We start from the raw sequence: 20,699 nt of genomic DNA, 5'->3' as shown, positions 1-20,699 counted from the left end.
GTTCCTTGTTTCATCATGGGACAGCTCTACAATAGGGTCTTCATTTCAAGGCCACCTCTCCCACCACATCAGACCAAGAACAGCCTTAGCTGACCTCTTGCTTGTCAATTTCCCCTTTCCTGTTTTGCTTCCTGCTCTCCCTTAGAGGCTTGTTTCCTGAAGACCATGCCTTCAGTAAATCAAATTGCCCCAAATTTGTGGGGAATTCATCTAAGAAAATTATATTAGACGAAGTTCATTCATTGTTTTATGCAAATATTCTATGGCCACAGTACCTTTTTTTTATATATTTTTTTAAACTGGGTATTTTTTTTATTTAAATTCAATTAACATATAATGTATTATTTGTTTCAGGGGTAGAGGTCTGTGATTCTTCAGTCTTATATAATACCCAGTGCTCATTACAACACATGCCCTCCCCAATGTCCATCACCCAGTTACCCCATCCCTCCACCCCTCTCCCCTCCAGCAATCCTCAGTTTGTTTCCTGAGATTAAGAGTCTCTTATGGTTTGTCTCCCTCTCTAGTTTTGTCTTGTTTCATTTTTTCCTCTCTTCCCCTGTGATAACTTTTCTTATCCACTTTATCTTTCAGTTTCTGAGAGATATATGTTAAAAAGCCCCTCTTTTAATGATAGATTTATTAATTTTTCCTTGATGTTCTTTCATTTTGCAACATGTATTTAAAAAAATCATGTGTGTATCCTCAATGGTGAGCCAGGTTATCATAGGTGATAAAGAGTCAATTACCTTTGGAACAGTTTCAGAAGAATAGGTAGTAATTCTTCTTTAAATGTTTGGTCGAATTCCCCTGGGAAGCCATCTGGCCCTGGGCTTTTGTTTGTTGGGAGATTTTTGATGACTGCTTCAATGCTTCAATTTCCTTAGTGGTTATAGGTCTGTTCAGGTTTTCTATTTCTTCCTGGTACAGTTTTGGTCATTGATACATCTCTAGGAATGCATCCATTTCTTCCAGATTATCTAATTTGCAGGCATATAGTTGCTCATAATATGTTCTTATAATTGTCTATTTCTTTGGTGTTGGTTGTGATCTCTCCTCTTTCACGCATGATTTTGTTGATTTGGGTCACTTCTCTTTTCTTTTTGATAAGTCTGGCCAGGGGTTTATCAGTCTTGTTAATTCTTTCGAAGAACCAGCTCCTAGTTTCGTTGATCTGTTCTACTGTTCTGGTTTCTCTTTCATTGGTTTCTGCTCTGATCTTTATTATTTCTCTTCTCCCGCTGGGTTTAGGCTTTATTTGCTCTTCTTTCTCCAGCTCCTTTAGGTGTAGGGTTAGGTTGTGTATTTGAGACCTTTCTTGTTTCTTGAGAAAGGCTTGTATTGCTATATTCTTTCCTCTTAGGACTGCCCTTGCTGCATCCCAAAGATTTTGAAGAGTGTGTTTTTTCATTGGTTTCCATGAATTTTTTTAAATTCTTCTTTAATTTCCTGGTTGACCCATTCATTCTTTAGTAGGATGCTCTTTAGCCTCCATGTATTTGAGTTCTTTCCGACTTTCCTCTTGTGACTGAGTTCTAGTTTCAAAGCATTGTGGTCTGAAAATATTCAGGGAATGATCCCACTCTTTTGGTACTGGTTGAGACCTGATTTGTGACCTAATATGTGATCTATTCTGGAGAATGTTCCATGGGCACTAAAGAAGAATGTGCATTCTGTTGCTTTGGGATGGAATGTTCTGAATATATCTGTGAAGTCCATTTGGTCCAGTGTGTCATTTAAAGTCTTTATTTCCTTGTTGATCTTTTGCTTAGGTGATCTGTCCATTTCAGTGAGGGGGGTGTTAAAGTCCCCCACTATTATTGTATTGTTGTCAATGTGTTTCTTTGCTTTTGTTATTAATTGCCTTATATAATTGGCTGCTCCCATGTTAGGGGCATAGATATTTACAATTGTTAGATCTTCTTGTTGGATAGACTCTTTAAGTAGGTTATAGTGTCCTTCCTCATCTCTTATTACAGTCTTTAGTTTACAATCTAGTTTGTCTGATATAAGGATTGCCACCCCACCTTTCTTTTGGTGTCCATTAGCATGGTAAATGGCTTTTCACCCCCTCACTTTCAATGTGGGGGTGTCTTTGGGTCTAAAATGAGTCTCTTGCAGACAGCATATCGATGGGTCTTGTTTTTTAATCCAATCTGATAGCCTGTGTCTTTTGATTGGGGCATTTAACCCATTTACATTCAGGGTAACTATTGAAAGATATGAATTTAGTGCCATTGTATTGCCTGTAAGGTGACTGGTGTTCCTTTCTGGTCTATGTTGCTTTTAGGCTCTCTCTTTGCTTAGAGGACCCCTTTCAATGTTTCTTCTAGGGCTGTTTTTGTGTTTGCAAATTCCTTTAGTTTTTGTTTGTCCTGGAAGCTTTTTATCTCTCCTTCTATTTTCAATAACAGCCTAACTGGATATAGTATTCTTGGCTGCATATTTTTCTCACTTAATGCTCTGAAGATATCATGCCAGTCCTTTCTGGCCTGCCAGGTCTCTGTGGATAGGTCTGTTGCCAATCTAATGTTTCTACCATCGTAGGTTAAATATCTCTTCTCCTGAGCTGCTTTCAGAATCTTCTCTTTGTCTCTGAGACTCGTAAGTTTTACTATTAGATGTCAGCGTGTTGACCTATTTTTATTGATTCTGAGAGGGGTTCTCTGTGCCTCCTGGATTTTGATGCCTGTTTCCTTCCACAATTTAGGGAAGTTATCTGCTATAATTTGCTCCAATATGCCTTCTGTCCCTCTCTCTCTTTCTTCTTCTTATGGGATCCCAATTATTCTAATGGTTTATCTTATGGTATGACTTATCTCTTGAATTCTGCCCTCATGATCCAGTAGTTGTTTATCTCTCTTTTTCTCAGCTTCTTTATTTTCCATCATTTCATCTTCTATATCACTAATTCTCTCTTCTGCCTCATTTATCCTAGCAGTTAGGGCCTCCATTTTTTATTGCACCTCATTAATAGCCTTTTTGATTTTGACTTGGTTAGATTTTGACTTAGTTAAATTTAGTTTCTCCAGAAAAGTTTTCTCTAATAACTTCCATACTTTTTTCAAGCCCAGCTAGTATCTTTAAAATCATCATTCTGAACTCTAGTTCTGACATCTTACTAATGTCCATATTGATTAGGTCCCTGGCAGTCGGTACTGCCTCTTGTTCTTTTTGTTGAGGTGATCTTTTCCAACTTGTCATTTTGTCCAGAGGAGAATAGATGAATGAGAGAACAAAATGCTAACAGGATAACAACGACCCCAGGAAATATACACTGAACAAATCAGAAAAGACCTGAAACTGGGGGAAAAGAAAGGGAAAGAAAGAAAAAAGAAAAAGATAAAAACAAAACAAAACAAAAATAGAATATGATCAAATATGATCAGGCTGGTGCATAGATCAGTGCCACACACTAGATTTGGGGTGTATTTTGGTCTGTTAGAAGAAAGTGCCTCCCAAAATTTTAAAGAAAGAAAAACATATATGTACAAAAATAAGGGTTAATATGATGAAGGGATGGAATATGACTGTAAAGATGAAAATCATAAAAGATTTTATAAAAGGAATTGATAAGAAGTTGGTTGAAAAAAGAAAGAAGAGGATTTAAAAAAAAAAAGGGAGAGAATGTGATCAGGCAGGAGACTAGAACAAAGCCATACACTAGAGATTTAAGGTATATTTTGACCTTTAGAAGAAACTGTATCCCAAAATTTTAAAGAGAGAACAACTTATATATATATATATATATATATATATATATATATATATACACACCAAAAATAAGGTTAACTACTATGAAGGGATAGAATGTGACTCTAAAAATGAAAAATAGAAAAAATTTTAAAAAAGGGATTGATAAGATGTTTGAAAAAGGGAATAAGAAAAGTTCAAAATAAAACAAAGAAAAAGAAAGAAAAGAAAATTAAAAAAATTAACTTTGAAAGACTAAGGAATCGGGGGAAAAAAGCGATGAATTCTATGTGCAGTAGTCCCCTAGTGCTGGAGTTCTGCCATTCTCATTGATCGGTAAACTTGGTCTTGGCTGGCGGTTCTCGCTGATCTTCTGGGGGAGGGGCCTGTTGCCGTGGTTCCCAAAAGTCTTTGCCGGAGGCGGAATTGCCCTGCCCTTGTTGGTCAGGGCTAAGTAATCTGCTTGGGTTTGCTCTCGGGAGCTTTTGTTCCCTGCAAGCTTTCGGTACAGCTTTGGAGGATGAGAGTGAAAATGGCGGCCTCCCAATCTCCACCTTGGAGGAGCTGAGAACTCGGGGCCCGGCTCCTCAGTGTGCCCCCAGTGAAAAGCAGTCAGTCACTCCCGTGTCCCCGGTCTCCGGCCACATTCCATGCTCACCCGGCCTGTGACCGAGTGTTTCTATCTCTGGCACCCAACCCCGTGTGGAGTCTCCAAACCCAGCAGATCCCTGAGGTGTCCTCCCGCACCCCTCCTTTCAGGGGAGGAAGGGGAGTCTCCCTGGATCTGCCGCTTATTGGGTCCCTGCTGGAGGAGCAGTGGCCTGACTGTGTCACCGATCACAGTTTATGGCAACCCCGAGCTGAGAGCCCGCGCCTCCGCTCCATCTCTGCAGCCGGCTTCCCCACTCCGATACCTGGGAGCTCTGCCGCACTCAGGCAACCCCGGTCTTTCTGTGACCCCGAGGGTCCTGAGACCACACTGTCCTGCGAGGGTTCCACCCCCGCTTAGCCACTGGAGTGACGTCCTTCAGCGGAGCCGACTTCTAAAAGTTCCGATTTTGTGCTCCGCGGCTCTATCACTTGCCAGAAGCGGCCGCCGGACGCCCCCTCCCCCGCTGTCTATCCTCCCGAATATCGCTTCGGATTCACTTCTCCGCACGTCCTACCTTCCAGAAAGTGGTTGCTTTTCTGTTCAAAGAGTTGCTGCTATTCTTTTCTTCGATCTCCTGTTGAGTTCGTAGGTGTTCAGAATGGTTTGATCCCTGTCCAGCTGAATTCCTGGGACCAGACGAAATCCAGGTCTCCTACTCCTCCGCCATCTTGCTCTTCCCCCCTCCCCGTTCCACTTACATTTTTATAACAATGTCTCTTTCATATCTTTTTCTAAAAGCCCTTAATTGCAAACCCACACTATCACCAGCATCCCTGATCTCTCTTTCCCTACTCTGTTTTCTTTTCATAGCCCTTATCACCTTTTTACATGTAATATAAATTACTTATTCATTATGTTTATTGTATCTTTCCCCCTGCCTCCAAAAGGGTGGGGATTTTTATTTGTTTCATTCACTCCTATACCTCTGGTGCTCCTCATAGGTTATGCCATAGAGTAGTAGGTGCTCAGTGAGTGTTTTGACTGAATGAATGTCAAGTGTGGCTTTGTATCCACGTCTTTCTCCCAAGCACATTAAGAACCTTAGTGCTCTTCTGGTTTCCTTTCTCACCTCTCATCCTCTCCTCACCCCCCACGCTTCCTAGTATGCTTATGTTAAGATTCCCTGGAATTTAATTCCGGATTGTTGTGAGGATTCTTGTTTTGCAGCCTACTCATTTAGACTTGACAATATGTTTTACAAATGTCTTTGCTCATCAAAGCTTCTTGTAGCTCTTGTATTCATTTTCCTCTCTCAGAAATATACTCTTCTTTATTTTTTTCAGAGAGAATCTGTGGATGGTAAATTTTGGGGTCTTTGTATATCTAGAAATGTCTTTATTCATCTCCAAACTTCAGTGATACTATGGCTACATACAGAATTCCAGGTTTAAAAAAATTTCCATAGAACTTTGAAGGTATTGAAGATGTTACCCCTCAGTGGTGAGGTTTTAAAAATGTATACTAATTATGATCTGGTGTAGTAATTATTGTTGTTGTTTGTGTGGTTTTATCCTAATTGGCGCTCAATAAGCCCTTTCAGTGTGAGTGCTACATTCTTTTTATAGTAACTTTGGAAGTAGCTGTGCCAGGCACTGGGTTAAGCAAAGAGAAATGAAATAAAATGTGATGAAGGCCTCTTCCTCGAAGAATTTGCAGTGTAGTGGACAAATCACATGAGTAACTAGATAGTGGTGATGCACTGGACTAAGGGCTACGAAGTGGGAAGCACTTAGTACAGAAGGTATTTCTAGAGCACGGAAGAGAACATCTCGCCAGCTCAGAGGGCACGTTTGTGCATGAGGTGTAGCTTAGGCCTCGAGTGCCTTATGTCTGGGTCTCCGAAGACTGGGATTTGAACTCAGGGTGAGTGTAGAATATAATCCACACACACCAGTTAGTTCTAATCACAGGCTCTACCAGACATCAAAAAGGACAGGAGAGTGTCAGGGACAGTAGGTCCACCTGGCCAAGCATATCTTGCTGGTGTCTCCCCTCTGTCCAGAGAGGTGACAACTGTCAGTGCCTGTGTAGGCCAAGAAACCTCCCAGATGTGAGAAACACCCACAAAGAGGCTCTTAGACTTTTACCCCACATTCCCCACCCCCGGCGGAAAGTCTCAGGAGCCAGAGACCCCTTCCACTGTCACATAAAGGAGCGTTATGCTAGTCAGCAGGCCACATCTCCCAGGCCATGTGATTGGAATCCATGTCCTGGAATTACTGCTGAGCCTTACTTATCCAGTCTTTCTCCCTCTCTGTGTAATCTGTGCTTTGTGAACCTCTTTGTTTACACATGCACAAATTTTCTATTTGAGGTCTACCCCGGGGGCTTTTAGTAGACAGCCCTGGCCTATCAAATTAGCAGTGTGACCTCTTAATGTATGTTCTTCATTTTGCATCTTTTCTGGTCACTGAAAGATTTTGGGGGCTAATCTCTACTAAAAAGCAGCCCTCCCTGTGACTGTGTAGGTGCTAGGTTTCAGGCTCTGACACCTGAGAGTTTTGCAGAGGCCAGTGTGTCGTTTGTCCTCCAGTTAGTTGCCCACTCTCTACGCTGACAGGTTCACGAGGATACATATCACATGCAACAGGGCCTGCAGGAGCGAGTGAAAAACTGCAAGATGATCAGGACGGACCAAGCCTCCGTATACCTTCAGAGGGGAGAGTGCCAGCAGCTGGAGCAGAAGCTGAAGCAGGCAGAGGCCTGGCTGCTGCAGCTGGGACAGCTGGCTCGCCTAGTAGCCTACATGATTTGCCAGAGCCTCGTGTCTGTCGTAGAGGAGGAGATAACCTCCTTTGTGTCCAACATGCTGCAAGTGAGGTGGTGGGTAGCATGTGGGGAGGTGGGCAGAGGCAGGCAGCAGACACTGACATGTAGCCCCCTGACCTCTCCTGGCCCTTCCTTACAGGCCCCAAGGAAGAAACCTTTTCTCTCAGCCCAGCTGGTCTTTGACAATCATGGCCAGCTGTCTCATGAGCCGTGTATTGAAAATATGGTCCAGATTCTAAATGTGGGCCTGCAGTCTGTCAAGGCCTCTGTCCTGAAGGTATTCTGGATTGGGCAGGGGGCTGGCTGTGGGAATTCCCAATTCCTATCCTCTGTGTAATTAGAAGCTCTCAGCCTGGTCTGAACCCTCACTGGTTTCCATTTCTACCCCCTCTACGTACCTTGGCATGAAGGTAATGCAATCTCCAGACCTGAAGACCCCCTGCGACTCCTTGTATTCTGAAGGTATTTAAGTAAGGAGACTTAGGCAGGGGGTAGGGAGGGTGGAAGGAGGGGGACAGGCACATGCACAGTATCAAGGGCATGGCCATAGAATCAGGCCTGGGGTGTGGATGGAGCAGCTGTATCTGGGTAGTGCACACAGGTGTTGGGGGCGGGGGGTTAGAGGGTGGGGTGTGTCTTTGCTCACTCAGGCGTGTGCTTGTGTGTATTTGTGTGCATGCAGTCGAGTGGAATGAGAGGTGTATGAAAGAATGTGAGTGAGTACATTGTCCTTCCTCTGGTTCATCCAAAGTCTGTGAGGCTTTTCTCTAATGTTGTAATGGCATTTTGTTTCCTGTTAAATTTGATTGCTAAGTTAATTTGTACTTACTTGAAGAACTCTGCTTGTTCAATATTTGCTTTATTTCATACAGCTCTTTTTCATTTCATATAGGATAATCCATTAATATTACTGAGCCACTATGGTTACCAGTTATTACTGGTTATCGGTCCTCAAACTTGTGAACCACCAGGGAGGAAATACATCTTCACACTTCCTTTATTTGGAATACTAACCCAGTTACAAATAAAATCATTACAGGCATTCAGTCACATCTGACATGTAGGCGCTCCCCCCCCCTTAATTCAACTAGTATGTTTTCATGAAGATGACTTAAAGACATAAGGTTAATTTTAGGAAATAGGTGACAAGGGAGGAAAAGGTTCATTGAAAGGAGCCCATGTCTTTTACAGATGACACCAATTGGGGCACATTATTTTCTCAAGTGAATCTAGGTTAATGGGTAGAGACAACTGATGTTTGTTTACATGGTACAGTGGGACCAAACATGTTAGTTTACTAACCTGTAACATGGGAATAACAAGAATACCTAACTTGCAGGATTAAAAGAGGTAATATGTCTAGTGTAGTGCTCAGCACGTAGTGATACATGCTACAGATAGTAATTTCTTACTGTTACTAGTATTAAAGATAGAAATAAACCAGATATTTCACATTATTCTCCCATTTAATACTAATTCATATTTTGGCGTACTGTAGTAATTTTCTTTGAATGGCAAAACAGATAAAAACCTTAAAACTTTTATTCTAAGTTCTAAGGAAAGTGAAAATGTTTACTTGCAGTGTCTTGGATTACCCCTTCTACTTTTTTTTCTTGGTGGGTAGCAAAGCAAAGTTTATTGGGCAGTAGTCCAAAGCTCCCAAAGAGGGAGGGGACCCGAGAGGGTTGCCCACCCCTCCTACTTTTAAAAGAACACCATAGACTGATGTATTTAGGGGTGAAATGTCCTGATGCTTGTTATCTTATGTTCACATGTTTTAGGGGAAAGAGAGGAGGAAAAACAAACAAAGCAATGTGGCAAAATGTTAATAACTGTTGAATCAAAGTGGATGGATAAAGGGATTTGTAGTACCTTTAAACTTCTCTACATATTTGAGATTTTTCAGAATCAAAATTTGAAGGAAAAAAAACATCAGCATGGAAAATGAAAGTAATATCATGGAGGAACCAGAACCAAAGTTCTGATTTAGGGATCTTCTTAAGTTCTTTATGAAAATTGGAGTAGCACTTAATAAAAGTAAATACTGAGCAGTTAAAACACAACTAGTAATCTTTAAGAAATGTACATCTATCTGAGAAATCTTTTACTTAAATGAGGCAAAATTTGCACAGCATTTTAACCAAATTACAAAATGATTTTGGTGCCTCTACGTATATTTTCAAAAATATGAAAAATCAGCCCCTTACAATAGGAACTTACACACTGACTAGATTCTGGTCCCTAGAAGAAGACCCAGCCTATTACTAATAAAACAGGTGCAGCATATCCTGCAGTCTTAGGCTGCATTCTCCAACATTTTCCAGAGAACAGTCTTAGTACTGGAACATTTTGCAACCACAAAGAGATGATCAATATTGTTATCTGATGTCCATACAATCTTATCAGGAATTTTCTGCAGTTTAAAACTGGGAAATTTCAGTTGGATAATGATTTTTCTCATCTGGCAGGTGTCACGTTCAGGAACTTAAAGTTTTTACATTAACTTTACCAAGATCAGTGTATCTTTTTGATATTTTATGATAAACTCTTTTATATATGTTTTGGTTGGGATGGCTTTGAAGTTAGCTGAGAGATATAATGCAAAGAATGAACCGGTCATTATGTATTTTTTTGCCAGGGGGCTGCATGTGGCGGGTGGGGCAGGGCGCGTGTCTTGGGAGTGTGAGGTATGAACAGTATGACCAGCAAGAGAAAGAATAGAGGTAAGCAGTGGAGCAGTGAGTGGATTGATTGTAGAAAGAGAAGAGAGACTTTTTTCTTGCCACTCTGTGACTAAGAAATTCTGAAGAGTTGAAGAATTGTATAAAATATGCTTGACAAGCTGCTTTGCTGCTGTGTGTAAAATGTCTGAGTGACTCATTCAAAGAAACCTACAGTGAACGTCTATATTATTTGGTTTTTCACAATTGGATTGATATTTTAAAATGCAGCTCCATGTTGACTTTTATGTTTCTTTGATTTAGTTGATACCAGACTTCTTATCATAAGCAAGCTTTATTTTACTCTTATGTTGGCTATGAAGTAAGTTATTAGTGATTTCCGTTTTGTTTTGTTGGGATATTGCAGTCACCAAGTTGTGTTAAAAATACAGTAGCTTTTCTTTCCATTGCTCATAATCACACATGGATCGACTATATTGCACCATATTGCTTGAGCACTCTCGTGGGTCTTAGCACCTTGAATCACAGTTCTTCAACCTCATCTTGTGTTTTGGAGCTCACAAAACAGAAAGTGACCAAATTCAAAGACAGAAAAGCTGTAGCAGCCCCACGCTTCACAGAAATGGAAAAACTAGGTTGTCAGGAAGAGAGCCCTGTCTCTCAAGTTGCTGCTTATACGTTCATCTCTACTTCTCTCTGTGCTTCTTCCCAGTTCCCCTGACTCTCCCCTAAAACTAGCTGTCTCTGCCTCCTTTGAACTTTCTGCTCCCTTATAACTTGCTTCCAAATGACTTGGGCTTTCCTATTGGAACCAACCCCATCCTTGACTCGATAATGGTCTTTCAGTTTTCCTGTATGTGTGACTGACGTATTTCAAATTTTCAAGACCAGGAATATGATTGATTCACCCTATCCTCTAGAGAGAACCACATATCCATAAGCTCTGGCAAAGGGGAATTGGGTTATGGTACAAATTAATTGGTTTTAGCTGTAGGGAAAAGCAGATCCTCTAAGAAGGGTGTGTTTGGTGGAGGCTCCAATCTTCAGCTATGCTTGTAAATTGGCTATAAACATTCATTATGTAGGCCTAAATGTGCATGTTGGTTTTGAATAACGTACTTCTAACTTAGAACTCAGTAAGCAAAAAGGGGAATTTATTGACTCCCATAACTAAGAAATACCTGGATGCAGCTAAATTCAGGCTCAGCTGGATTCAAGGCCCAGGCAATGTCATCAAGGCTTTATTTCTCTTTCTTTGTCTTTTGACTTTGCTTGTGTGTTTGAATTCTGAGTCACTGAGAATGCTTTCAGTGGAAGTAACAGAAGACCTAAGAGTAGCCTAACAATAACAACAATTATCTCACATAGCAAGAAGTCTCCAGGTAGATGCTCCCAGGGTTGGTTCAGTGGCTCAAAGATGTCATCAAGACTCAGGCTCCTTATATCCTTCCCCTACTCCTTTCTGAGTTCAGCTATAGGTAAGGGCAAATTCTCTTAGAGGGGTGTGTGTGGCAGGGGAGGCTGAATTAGAAACGTTTTCATCATAGTTGCAAGACAAACTCCAGCTCCAAGCATCCCATTCTTATGCAAGATCAGGGGGAAAAGAGAGGGACATTGGAGGGAGATCTCTCTTTGCCTGACCCTCACATTTTATCAGGAAAGGAAATCTTCCAGAAACTCCCCAGCAGACTCACTTTTATATCTCATGGTAAAAATCTAGGTCAAGGTCATGTGGCTACCTCCAGCAGCAAGAAGGGCTGGGAAATCAAATGGCTGACATTTCTAGTTTCTCACAGAAGATGGGCTCTTCCACCACAGAAGAAGGGAGAAGGGAGTAGCTCTTGGGTAGTCAGCCAGTATGCCTTCCAAGGTTCCATTCTTCCATTCTCAAAACCTGGCAAGCAAGAGAATTACCAGCATTCTCTACAGCATCATTTCATGCTATATTACTTCCCTCCTAATAATTTATATTTAATAAAACCTTATTTAATTTTAGTTCTACAAGTAACAATATATTTAAGCTAACCAGCAGTCTTTATGTTGATCGGTCTCTCAGTAGTTGTGTGAAGCTCATTCTCTATTTAGATTCCTTAGGAAGGGTTTGTGGGAGCAAAAATTTATTTCCCTTTTTTCCTGGCTACCTGAGACATTTTTTTTTTTCTTGAAATGCAGTAATTTTAGTAGAATATGTCTTGTTATTGAACATTCTGAGGCAGTATCCTCAGGTATGCTCTTTCAAAATGTAGTTTTTGCTTTTGTTTTTTATAGATTTATTTATTTGAGAGAGAGAGTACTGTGCATCTAATTTCTGAACATTTCGATGCTTTTTCCCCCTTTTTGCACAAAGTTTTAACACAAATACTGAAATTGTCAATTAACCAGTTTCTAAGGAGCTAAAGGGGAAGCCAGGCCCAAGGATATTCCTTAAGACAGATACTAAGGACAGCCATGTTCAACAGCTTTGCTGCCTCCTCCTCTGTTCTACAGAGGCTGGCGTTCTACGAACTACATTTCCCAGATCTCCTTGCAGCGAGGTGTTGTATGTGATTTAGATGTGCATGGGACTTCAGTTCAGACAGAACTGAGGTAAGAATGGGAGAGAGGCAGCGCCTATGCCTTCCATTCTGCTGGCGGCGATCGTAACAGAGGTAGTGTGCTTCTGCGGCTGGTGGTGTGGCAGTGACATCCCAATTGGCCAGGCAGCACTGAGCCATAGATGCTCAGCCTAGAGTGTTTGTTTTTCAGTTCTTCCAACTATTTGCAAACTGAGAGACTATAATAATTCACTTACTGCTTATATTAAATAAATTCTGTTTTCCAAACCTGAACCCTAAATAATAAATTCCCTCAGTGGGTCTGTGTTTGTGATATAGATGTATGTGTAAACTCACTCAGGAGCAAGGAGTGTGTATGTGTGTGTGTGTGTGTAATGTATACACCCAGGGAGAGAGAGAGGTTGTGTGGGGGCCCTGCAGGGTACTCAATGGACAATTATGGCATGTGCCCCACTAGAAGAAGATGAAGAGGAAGATTCGAACACAGAATTCGTGATGCCCAAGCTCCACGGCCAGCCCAGCGATGCTGTGCACATCTTCTGTGGCCCGAATATAGGGTTGGTGTGGCCCTGGAAATCTCACACGATTACTGAAGCCCTAGAGGTCCGTGGGTACCGGCTGCGGGGCCAGTACTTGCCCCCCAATTATAAGCAGCTGCAAGAGGATCTGGACAACAATCCTCGGATCCAGCAGGCACTGACTATGCAACAGGCCTTGCTGGAGGTGAGAAAAGAGGTTTAAGGAGGGGGGTGATGCCCACAAATTCCCATCATAAGCACCTTGTCTGTGCCTAGGGCATGCTGTGGGAGGTGAAGGAATTCTGCAGGGAACATCACTGGATGACAGGCATTCATCAGTTCCTGCAAGCCTGGGGGCCTCAGAAGCTGGAGTCCATGAGAGGTTGTCCTATGAAGAACTACGTGATGCTGGTGAGCTGCCTGAACATTTGGCAGGCCCGTGTCTCCAATATACCTGACAAGTTGGTCACAAAAGGCAGATTGATGCTGCTGAGCTGCCATCACATACGGTCAGAGATGGGTGAGTGCTGCTGATCCTCTTTCCTTTCCTTCCGCCTTCCTTGGCCCTCCTCCGGCCTGGAATGTCCTCCAAGGACTTTTGGTGAAGGCCCCTCATTGGACCTGTAGAGCCTCCCAAAGGCCCAGGTCCCGGGCCCTTCCCTTTGCAATTAAAGGTGTGACCATTACAGAGGATAGCCTGTCTATCTGTTTTGGCTCTGCTCACTCCCCATACTCTTCAGGAGTCATGTTTCTGTCACCTGACACTTTCTGTTTTTCTGACCTGGAAGTAGTTTAAACCAAATGTGACTGAGAAAAATCTTAACCTACTCCTTAGGCTCGTGAGCTCAGTTTCTTTGCAGATATTCTCGGGAATCAAGAGTGCCCCTCCCCACATGCAGTGGAATCAAAATTGACAGTATAATTTGCATGTATAAAAAGTTATTCTCTTTAACTGTTACGGTCTTACTCTGTAGTCGTAACTTCTGCAGATGCTGAGAGAATGTATTCCAACTGAAAGTGAAAGCACTTTTCATTAAAAGCAGCACTTAGGGTCTAATTCAGGCTATTTTGGGTATATGATCAATTCAAAATTCATTCTACAGTTCTGGGTTGTTTTTATTCTCAAGTGCCCTCTGCTCTCCTTCCCCCACATGGTGGCATCTGGCATTGGAGAGGGCTGCTGGGCTGTGTGCTCTTCTTTGCTGGCTTCTGTCTGCCCTCACCAAGTGTAATACATCCCTGCCTGGTCTCCGCCCTCCTTCTAACATTGCTGCTTCTGGTCCTTGGGATTTTGGTGAACACTTCATCTAGTCTTCGTCTTAGGCTGGCTAGCCCCATAGCTTCTGCTTCAGGGTCCCTCACCCCCCTGCATAGGAACCCATCCAGTCCCACTGGTTATTAACTTTCCATTGTCTTCTGTATCCCCTGCCATCTGGGACTTGTGGGGGACTCGGGAGCAATGTATTTGGCCCTCTTTTTGCCACAAGGCATCACACTGTGCTTTCTAGCCTGACATGACTATCTCATGTTAGCACATGGGTACTCTGCAGTGGTATCTTCCCAAAGTTCCACATGGAAAGCGGAGCTCAAGCCTACTGTGTCATCTGTTTCCTCTTCAACCCATCTGAGTTTCCTTCTTGTCTTGGTTTCCCTCTTGTCCCCCTACTAGGCCAAGGCCCAGCTGTTGGGTCTCCCTGGGTCTCTGAGAAATCCTCTTTAAGGCTTCATTTTGTTCCTGTTTTTTCCCTCCCTTCCAACAGGAAGGATGTCTCATGCTGTTGTTTACTAGCTAAAGTGTCTCTGCCTCGAAGCTGATCTTAGAAAGGCTCACAGTGGGATAGACTGGGAAGCCATTGATTTGTTCTTCTGGGGAACAGGAGGTGGTTCTGTTTTCTCACCTAGCTCCCAATAACCAATAGTGTCTGCTTCCTGCAAAGAGTAGATACTGTAGGACCCATGGCCTGCAGGCTTGCTTTCTTTATGAAGGTGGGTGGCCTTGGGGGGCCCTGAAAGAGCTTGCTTGAAAATGCTTGCCTGCCTTGCCCTTTGTCTTTGCTCTTCAACAGATGAAAACGCATGCCTAATTATGCATCTTTTGGGCCACAAAAACTCCCCACTCTTCCCTCCCTCCACCCCACCTAAATGTACAGGGGGTTCAGGCTGGCATGGCAGGAACAGGGAGGACCTGTGGCTGGCCTGCTTTGTTTCTGACCCTGTTTTGGGCAGGCTTTGCTCCAGTGTTGTTCGGGAAGTCTCTGTTCTTCCTCGTTTGTTACATTCTTGGTCCTTAGTCCAAGATCAACTGGCCTCTTCAAGAAGAACAGATGGAGAGAGAAAAACATGGGGTTCAGAATCCTGGACCTGCTTTTCACTGGTTTGTGTGACCTCAGGTCCCTGGGCTTCATTCAGTTCATTTGTTTGTAACATGGACATAATAATGCAGTCACTCACAGGGTTCTGACAAGGAAGAGTAAATGAGATATTATTTGCAATGTTTCTAGCGTTGAGACAGGCATGCAGTAGGTGCTTAATTTTTTCGCTTAACCTTATCCCCTTCTGTCTACCCTTATCCTTCTTGTGATCTAGTTTTGTCTGCTTATCCTCCAACTCTGTTCCTCTTCTGACTGGGCTTCCTTGAACTGTGAATAACGTAGTCACTCTTGTGAGTTAGCGCCCATCCTTTATTCTTCCCTCTCCCAGACTCCACCACATCCAGCCTGTCACCAAATCCCTCCCATTTTCTGCCTGCTAAATTTCTCTCAAGTCTGTTTCCCATCCGTCTCCAATTTCTAACCCCCAGCGGCCCTGGTATGTCCGGTCTATCGCTGATTTAGACCGTCCGATGTCGCTGTTGGGCTCCTCTCTGCCCTCACCTGCCTGCCACTGTGCCTCTAAAAAGCAGCACCAGACCAGCTACTGTGATGGGCCCCAGGGATCGTTTGAAAAGGATAAGTTCTCTTCTTGGTGTTCTCTTCAACCTCACGTGCCCCTCCAGGTGTCCCCTCTCTCTCCGTTTTCTCAGTCTCAGTTCTTGGTATTGAGTGCCATTGGTTACTTCCTTCAAAGCTCCAGAGGGTCATACCCAGTGCATTTCAATTCTCTGTCCCTGGAACTCACTATCTCACTCTCCAGTTGTGGATGCTCATAGAGGATAAGTCAGTTTATTTTCACCCCTCACAACATAGAACAGAGTGGAGCTAGGCTACCCGAGTTTGAATCTTTGCTCTGCCACTGTGTGGTATTTTTTTTTAAGTTTTATTTAAATTCCAGTCAGTTAACATACAGCATAATGTTAGTTTCAAGTGTACAATATAGTGACTCAACACTTCCATACAACACCCAGTGCTCATCACAGCAAGTGCCCCGCTTAGTCCCCATCACCTCTTTCACCCATCCCTCCACCCACCTCCCCTCTGGTAACCATCAGATTGTTCTCTACAGCTAAGAGTCTGTTTTTTGGTTTGCACCCCCCTCTCTTTTTTCCCCTTTGCTCATTTGTTTTGTTTCTTAAATTCTAAATATGAATGAAAGCATATGGTATTTGTCTTTCTTAGACTGACTTATTTTGCTTAGCCTAATACTCTCCAGCTCCATCCATGTTGTTGCAAATGACAAGATTTTATTCTTTTTATGGCTGAATAATATTCCATTGTGTATATATACCACATCTTCTTTATCCATTCATTAATCGATGGATACCTGGGCTGCTTCTGTAATTTGGCTATTATACATAATGCTGCTATAAACATCTGGGTCCATGTATCCCTCTGAATTAGTATTTTTGTATTCTATGGGTAGGTACCTGGTAGTGCAATTGCTAGATCATAGGGTAGTTCTATTTTTAACTTTTTGAGGACTCTCCATGCTTTTCTCCAGAGTGGCTGTACCCAGTCTGCATTCCCACCAACAATGTAAGAGGGTTCCTCTTTCTCTGCATCCTTGCCAACACCGTTGTTTCTTGGGCACCTGGGTGGCTCAGTCGGTGAAGCGTCTGCCTTCAGTTCAGGTCATGATCCCAGGGTCCTGGGATGGAGTTCTGTATCCGGCTCCCTGTTCAGCGGGGAGTCGGCTTCTCCCTCTACCCCTCCCCCCTGCTCGTGATCTTTCTCTCTCTCTCACTCTCTCTCTCTCAAATAAATAAATAAAATCTTAAAAAAAAAGAAATTTAGAAAAAAAAAGACTTGTTGTTTCTTGTGGTATTAATTTTAGTCATTCTGACAGGTGTGAGGTGATATCTTATTGTGGTTTCGATTTGCATTTCCCTGATGCTGAGTGATGTTGAGCATCTTTTCATCTGTCTGTTGGCCATCTATCTGTATGTCTTATTTGGAAACATGTCTCTTCATACCTGCTGCCCATTTCTTAATTGGATTATTCATTTTTGGAGTGGTGTTGAGTTTTATAAGTTCTTTATATATTTTGGATACTAACCCTTTATCAGATATACCACTTGCAAATATTTTCTTCCATTCTATAGGTTGCCATTTAGTTTTGTTGATTTTTCCTTTGCTGTGCAGAAGTTTTTTATTTTGATGAAGTCCCAGTAGTTCATTTTTGCTTTTGTTTTTCTTGCCTCAGGAGTCATATCTAGTAAGAAGTTGCTCTGGCCCATGTCAGAGAGGTTATTGCCTGGGTTCTCACCTAGGATTTTGATGGTTTTCTGTCTCACATTTAGGTCTTTAATCCATTTTGAATTTATTTTGTGTGTGGTGTAAAAAGTGGTCCACTTTCATTCTTTTGCACATAGATTTCCAGTTTTCCCAATACCACTTGTTGAAGAGACAGTCTTTTTCCCATTGGATATTCTTTTCTGCTTTGCTGAAGATTAATTGACCATGTAATTGTGAGCGTGTATCTGTTTTATTGTGCCAGTGCCATACTATCTTGATTGCTATAGCTTTGTAGTGTAACTTGAAGTCTGGAATTGAGATGCCTCCAGCTTTTTGTTTCTTTGTCAAGATTGCTTTGGCTATTCAGGGCCTTTTGTGGTTCCATACAAATTTTAGGATTGTTTGTTTTAGCTCTGTGAAAAATGCTGTTGGTGTTTTCATAGGGATTGCATTAAATGTGTAGATTGCTTTGGGTAGTATAGACATTTTAACAATATTTGTTCTTCCAATCCATGAGCATGGAATGTCTTTCCATTTCTTTGTGTCCTTTTTAATTTCTTTCATCAGTGTTTTATAGTTTTCAAGAGTACAGGTCTTTCACGTCTTAGGTTAAATCTATTCCTAGGTGTCTTTTTGTTCTTGGTGCAGTTGTAAATGGGATTCATTCCTTAATTTCTCTATCTGCTGTTTCATTATTGGTGTAGAGAAATGCAACAGATTTCTGCACATTTATTTTGTATCCTGCAACTTTACTGAATTTGTTTATTAGTTCTAGCAGTTTTTTGGTGGTCTTTTGGGTTTTCTATATATAGTATCATGTCATCTGCAAATAATGAATGTTTTACTTCTTCCTTGCTGATCTGGATGCCTTTTATTTATTTTTGTTGTCTAATTACTGAGGCTAGGACTTCCAGTACTATCTTTTTCTCTTTTTTTTTTTTTGAGATTTTATTTATTTGAGGGAGAGTGCACAAGGAGGGGGAAGGACAGAGAGAGAAGCAGACTCCCCATTGAGTGGAGAGCCCAGTGCAGGGCTCAATCCCAGGATGCTGGGATCATGACCTGAGACGAAGGCAGATGCTTAACCGACTGAGCCACCCAGGTGTCCCTCCAGTACTATCTTGAATACAAATGGTGAGAGTGGACATCCCTGTCTTGTTCCTGACTGTAGTGGAAAGGTCTCAGTATTTTCCCCATTTAGGATAATATTAGTTGTGGGTTTTTCACAAATGGCCCTTATTATGTTGAAGTATGTTCCCTCTAAACCTACTTTGTTGAGGGTTTTTACCATGAATGGATGTTGTACTTTGTCAAGTGCTTTTTCTGCATCCACTGAAAAGATCATGATTCTTATCCTTTCTTTTATTAATGTGATGTAGCACATTGATTCATTTGCAAATATTGAACCATCTTGCAGCCCAGGAATAAATCCCACTTGATCATGGTGAATGATTATTTTAATGTATTTTTGGTTTCGGTTTGCTAGTATTTTATTGAGAATTTTTGCATCTGTGTTCATCAGGGATATTGGCCTGAAGTTCACAGGCCAAACATCACAGTTTGGCTATCGTGGACATTGCTGCTATAAACATCAGGGTGCACGTACCCCTTCAGATCACTACATTTGTATCTTTGGGGTAAATACCCAGTAGTACAATTGCTGGGTCGTATGATAGCTCTATTTTCAACTTTTTGAGGAACCTCCATACTGTTTTCCAAAGTGGCTGCACCAGCTTGCTCGCGTACTGAATGGAGCACTGGGTGTTATACGCAAACAATGAATCATGGAACACTGCATCAAAAACTAATGATGTAATGTATGGTGATTAACATAACATAATAAAATTTTTTAAAAAAGAACAAGGCATTTGTACTCTGCAAAAATAAATAAATAAACAAATAAATGTTTGGTAGAATTTGCCTGTGAAGCCATGTGGTCCTGGACTTTTGTTGCCATTATGTGATATTGATAATGTTGTTGAACCCCTCTGAGGCTCAGTTTGTTTATCTGTAAAACAGGGACAATAATATTATCTACTTTAAAGGGTTTTTGTGAGGATTTAAAGGTTTAATACAGGTAAAGTAGTTGATATTGTATATGACATGTAGTAAGCAAGCACTCTATGCTGTATTTTGTGGTATACTGCATTTCATATTTCTTTTTTCTTTGTCTTTTCCTCCTCCTCCTCCTTCTTCCTTCTTCTTCTTCTTCTTCTTTCTTCTTCTTCTTCTTCTTCTTCTTCTTCTTCTTCTTCTTCTTCTTCTTCTTCGTCTTCTTCTTCTTCTTCTTCTTCTTTTCTTCTTTCTTCTCCTTCTCCTTCTTTCTTCTTTCTTCTTTCTTCTTTCTTCTTCTTTCTTCTTCTTTTGTAAGTAGGCTCCATGTCCAGTGTGGAGCCCAGTGTAGGGCTTGAATTCATGACCCTGAGATCAAGACCTGAGCTGAGATCAAGAATCAGATGCTTAACTGACTGAGCCACCGAGGCGCCCCTGCATATCATATTTCTATATTGTATTTTGCTCTCCTGCGCATATTTTAACATCTCTGAACTTAAGAGGTGTATTATAAGTGATGGAATGTCAGATTTTAAATGGCATCGATTTTTTCTTTTTGCGTGGTATATAAAATAAATGGTGTTTCTTATAATCAGTGGTATCTTGGTGGTGTCAGTGATTTGGTGAGGCCTCATGCCGATGTTACTCCTGCCCTTGGAAACAGTGGAGTTGTTCATATCACCAAAGGCAGCCTCTAAGATTACCTTCTAGCCCCATATCCACCCGACAGCTTCTTTCTTTTAATCCTTAAAAACAAGGGGCAGATTACACATTCTTCTTGGTACCTCTTCTACTGGAGCAAAGCCACTATGGCTCCCCAAACAGAAAGCTTTCATTGCAATAGGGCATTCTGCTATTCATGAACGTGTCATTCCCGTGCCTTTGCACGTGCTATTTCATCTGCTTGGCGTGGCTTTGCTCTTTGGAGCATTAGCTACTCAACACATTCAGCTCCAGTGTTCCCTCCCAGGGGAGGCCTTTCCCAGCCTCTGCAGGCCTCCTCTCCTTTCACTATGTCAGGCTCAGGACTTGCAGAGCATTTATCACACTGGTTTTTGATTGTCCATGTGTTTGTCTCTGCCACCATACTGTGAACTTCTGAGGGTGGGAACACTTTCTGTCTCACCCAGTCACTCTGGTTTCCTGGTGCCTGGCATAGCCTTTAGTAG

The 20,699-nt window shown here is 42.0% G+C and overlaps 1 protein-coding gene across 1 annotated transcript in view; it reads left to right on the top strand.

Annotated features, from left to right (window-relative positions):
- The window catches only part of DNHD1 (dynein heavy chain domain 1), an 81,544-nt gene that overhangs the window by 19,730 nt on the left and 41,115 nt on the right, over positions 1-20,699 (top strand). Inside the window, exons 7-11 of the mRNA XM_088017501.1 lie at positions 6,906-7,160; positions 7,254-7,391; positions 7,525-7,576; positions 12,808-13,073; positions 13,145-13,388. Coding sequence (XP_087873627.1) covers positions 6,906-7,160; positions 7,254-7,391; positions 7,525-7,576; positions 12,808-13,073; positions 13,145-13,388 — 955 coding nt within the window. The remainder of the gene's footprint in view (positions 1-6,905; positions 7,161-7,253; positions 7,392-7,524; positions 7,577-12,807; positions 13,074-13,144; positions 13,389-20,699) is intronic.

The sequence above is a fragment of the Eumetopias jubatus genome, unplaced genomic scaffold, assembly GCF_037043125.1.
Source record: "Eumetopias jubatus isolate StellerSeaLion01/CBP00866 unplaced genomic scaffold, mEumJub1_p1.0 scaffold_13, whole genome shotgun sequence".
Lineage (NCBI taxonomy): Eukaryota > Metazoa > Chordata > Mammalia > Carnivora > Otariidae > Eumetopias > Eumetopias jubatus.
This window is presented reverse-complemented; position numbering and strand designations above follow the sequence as displayed.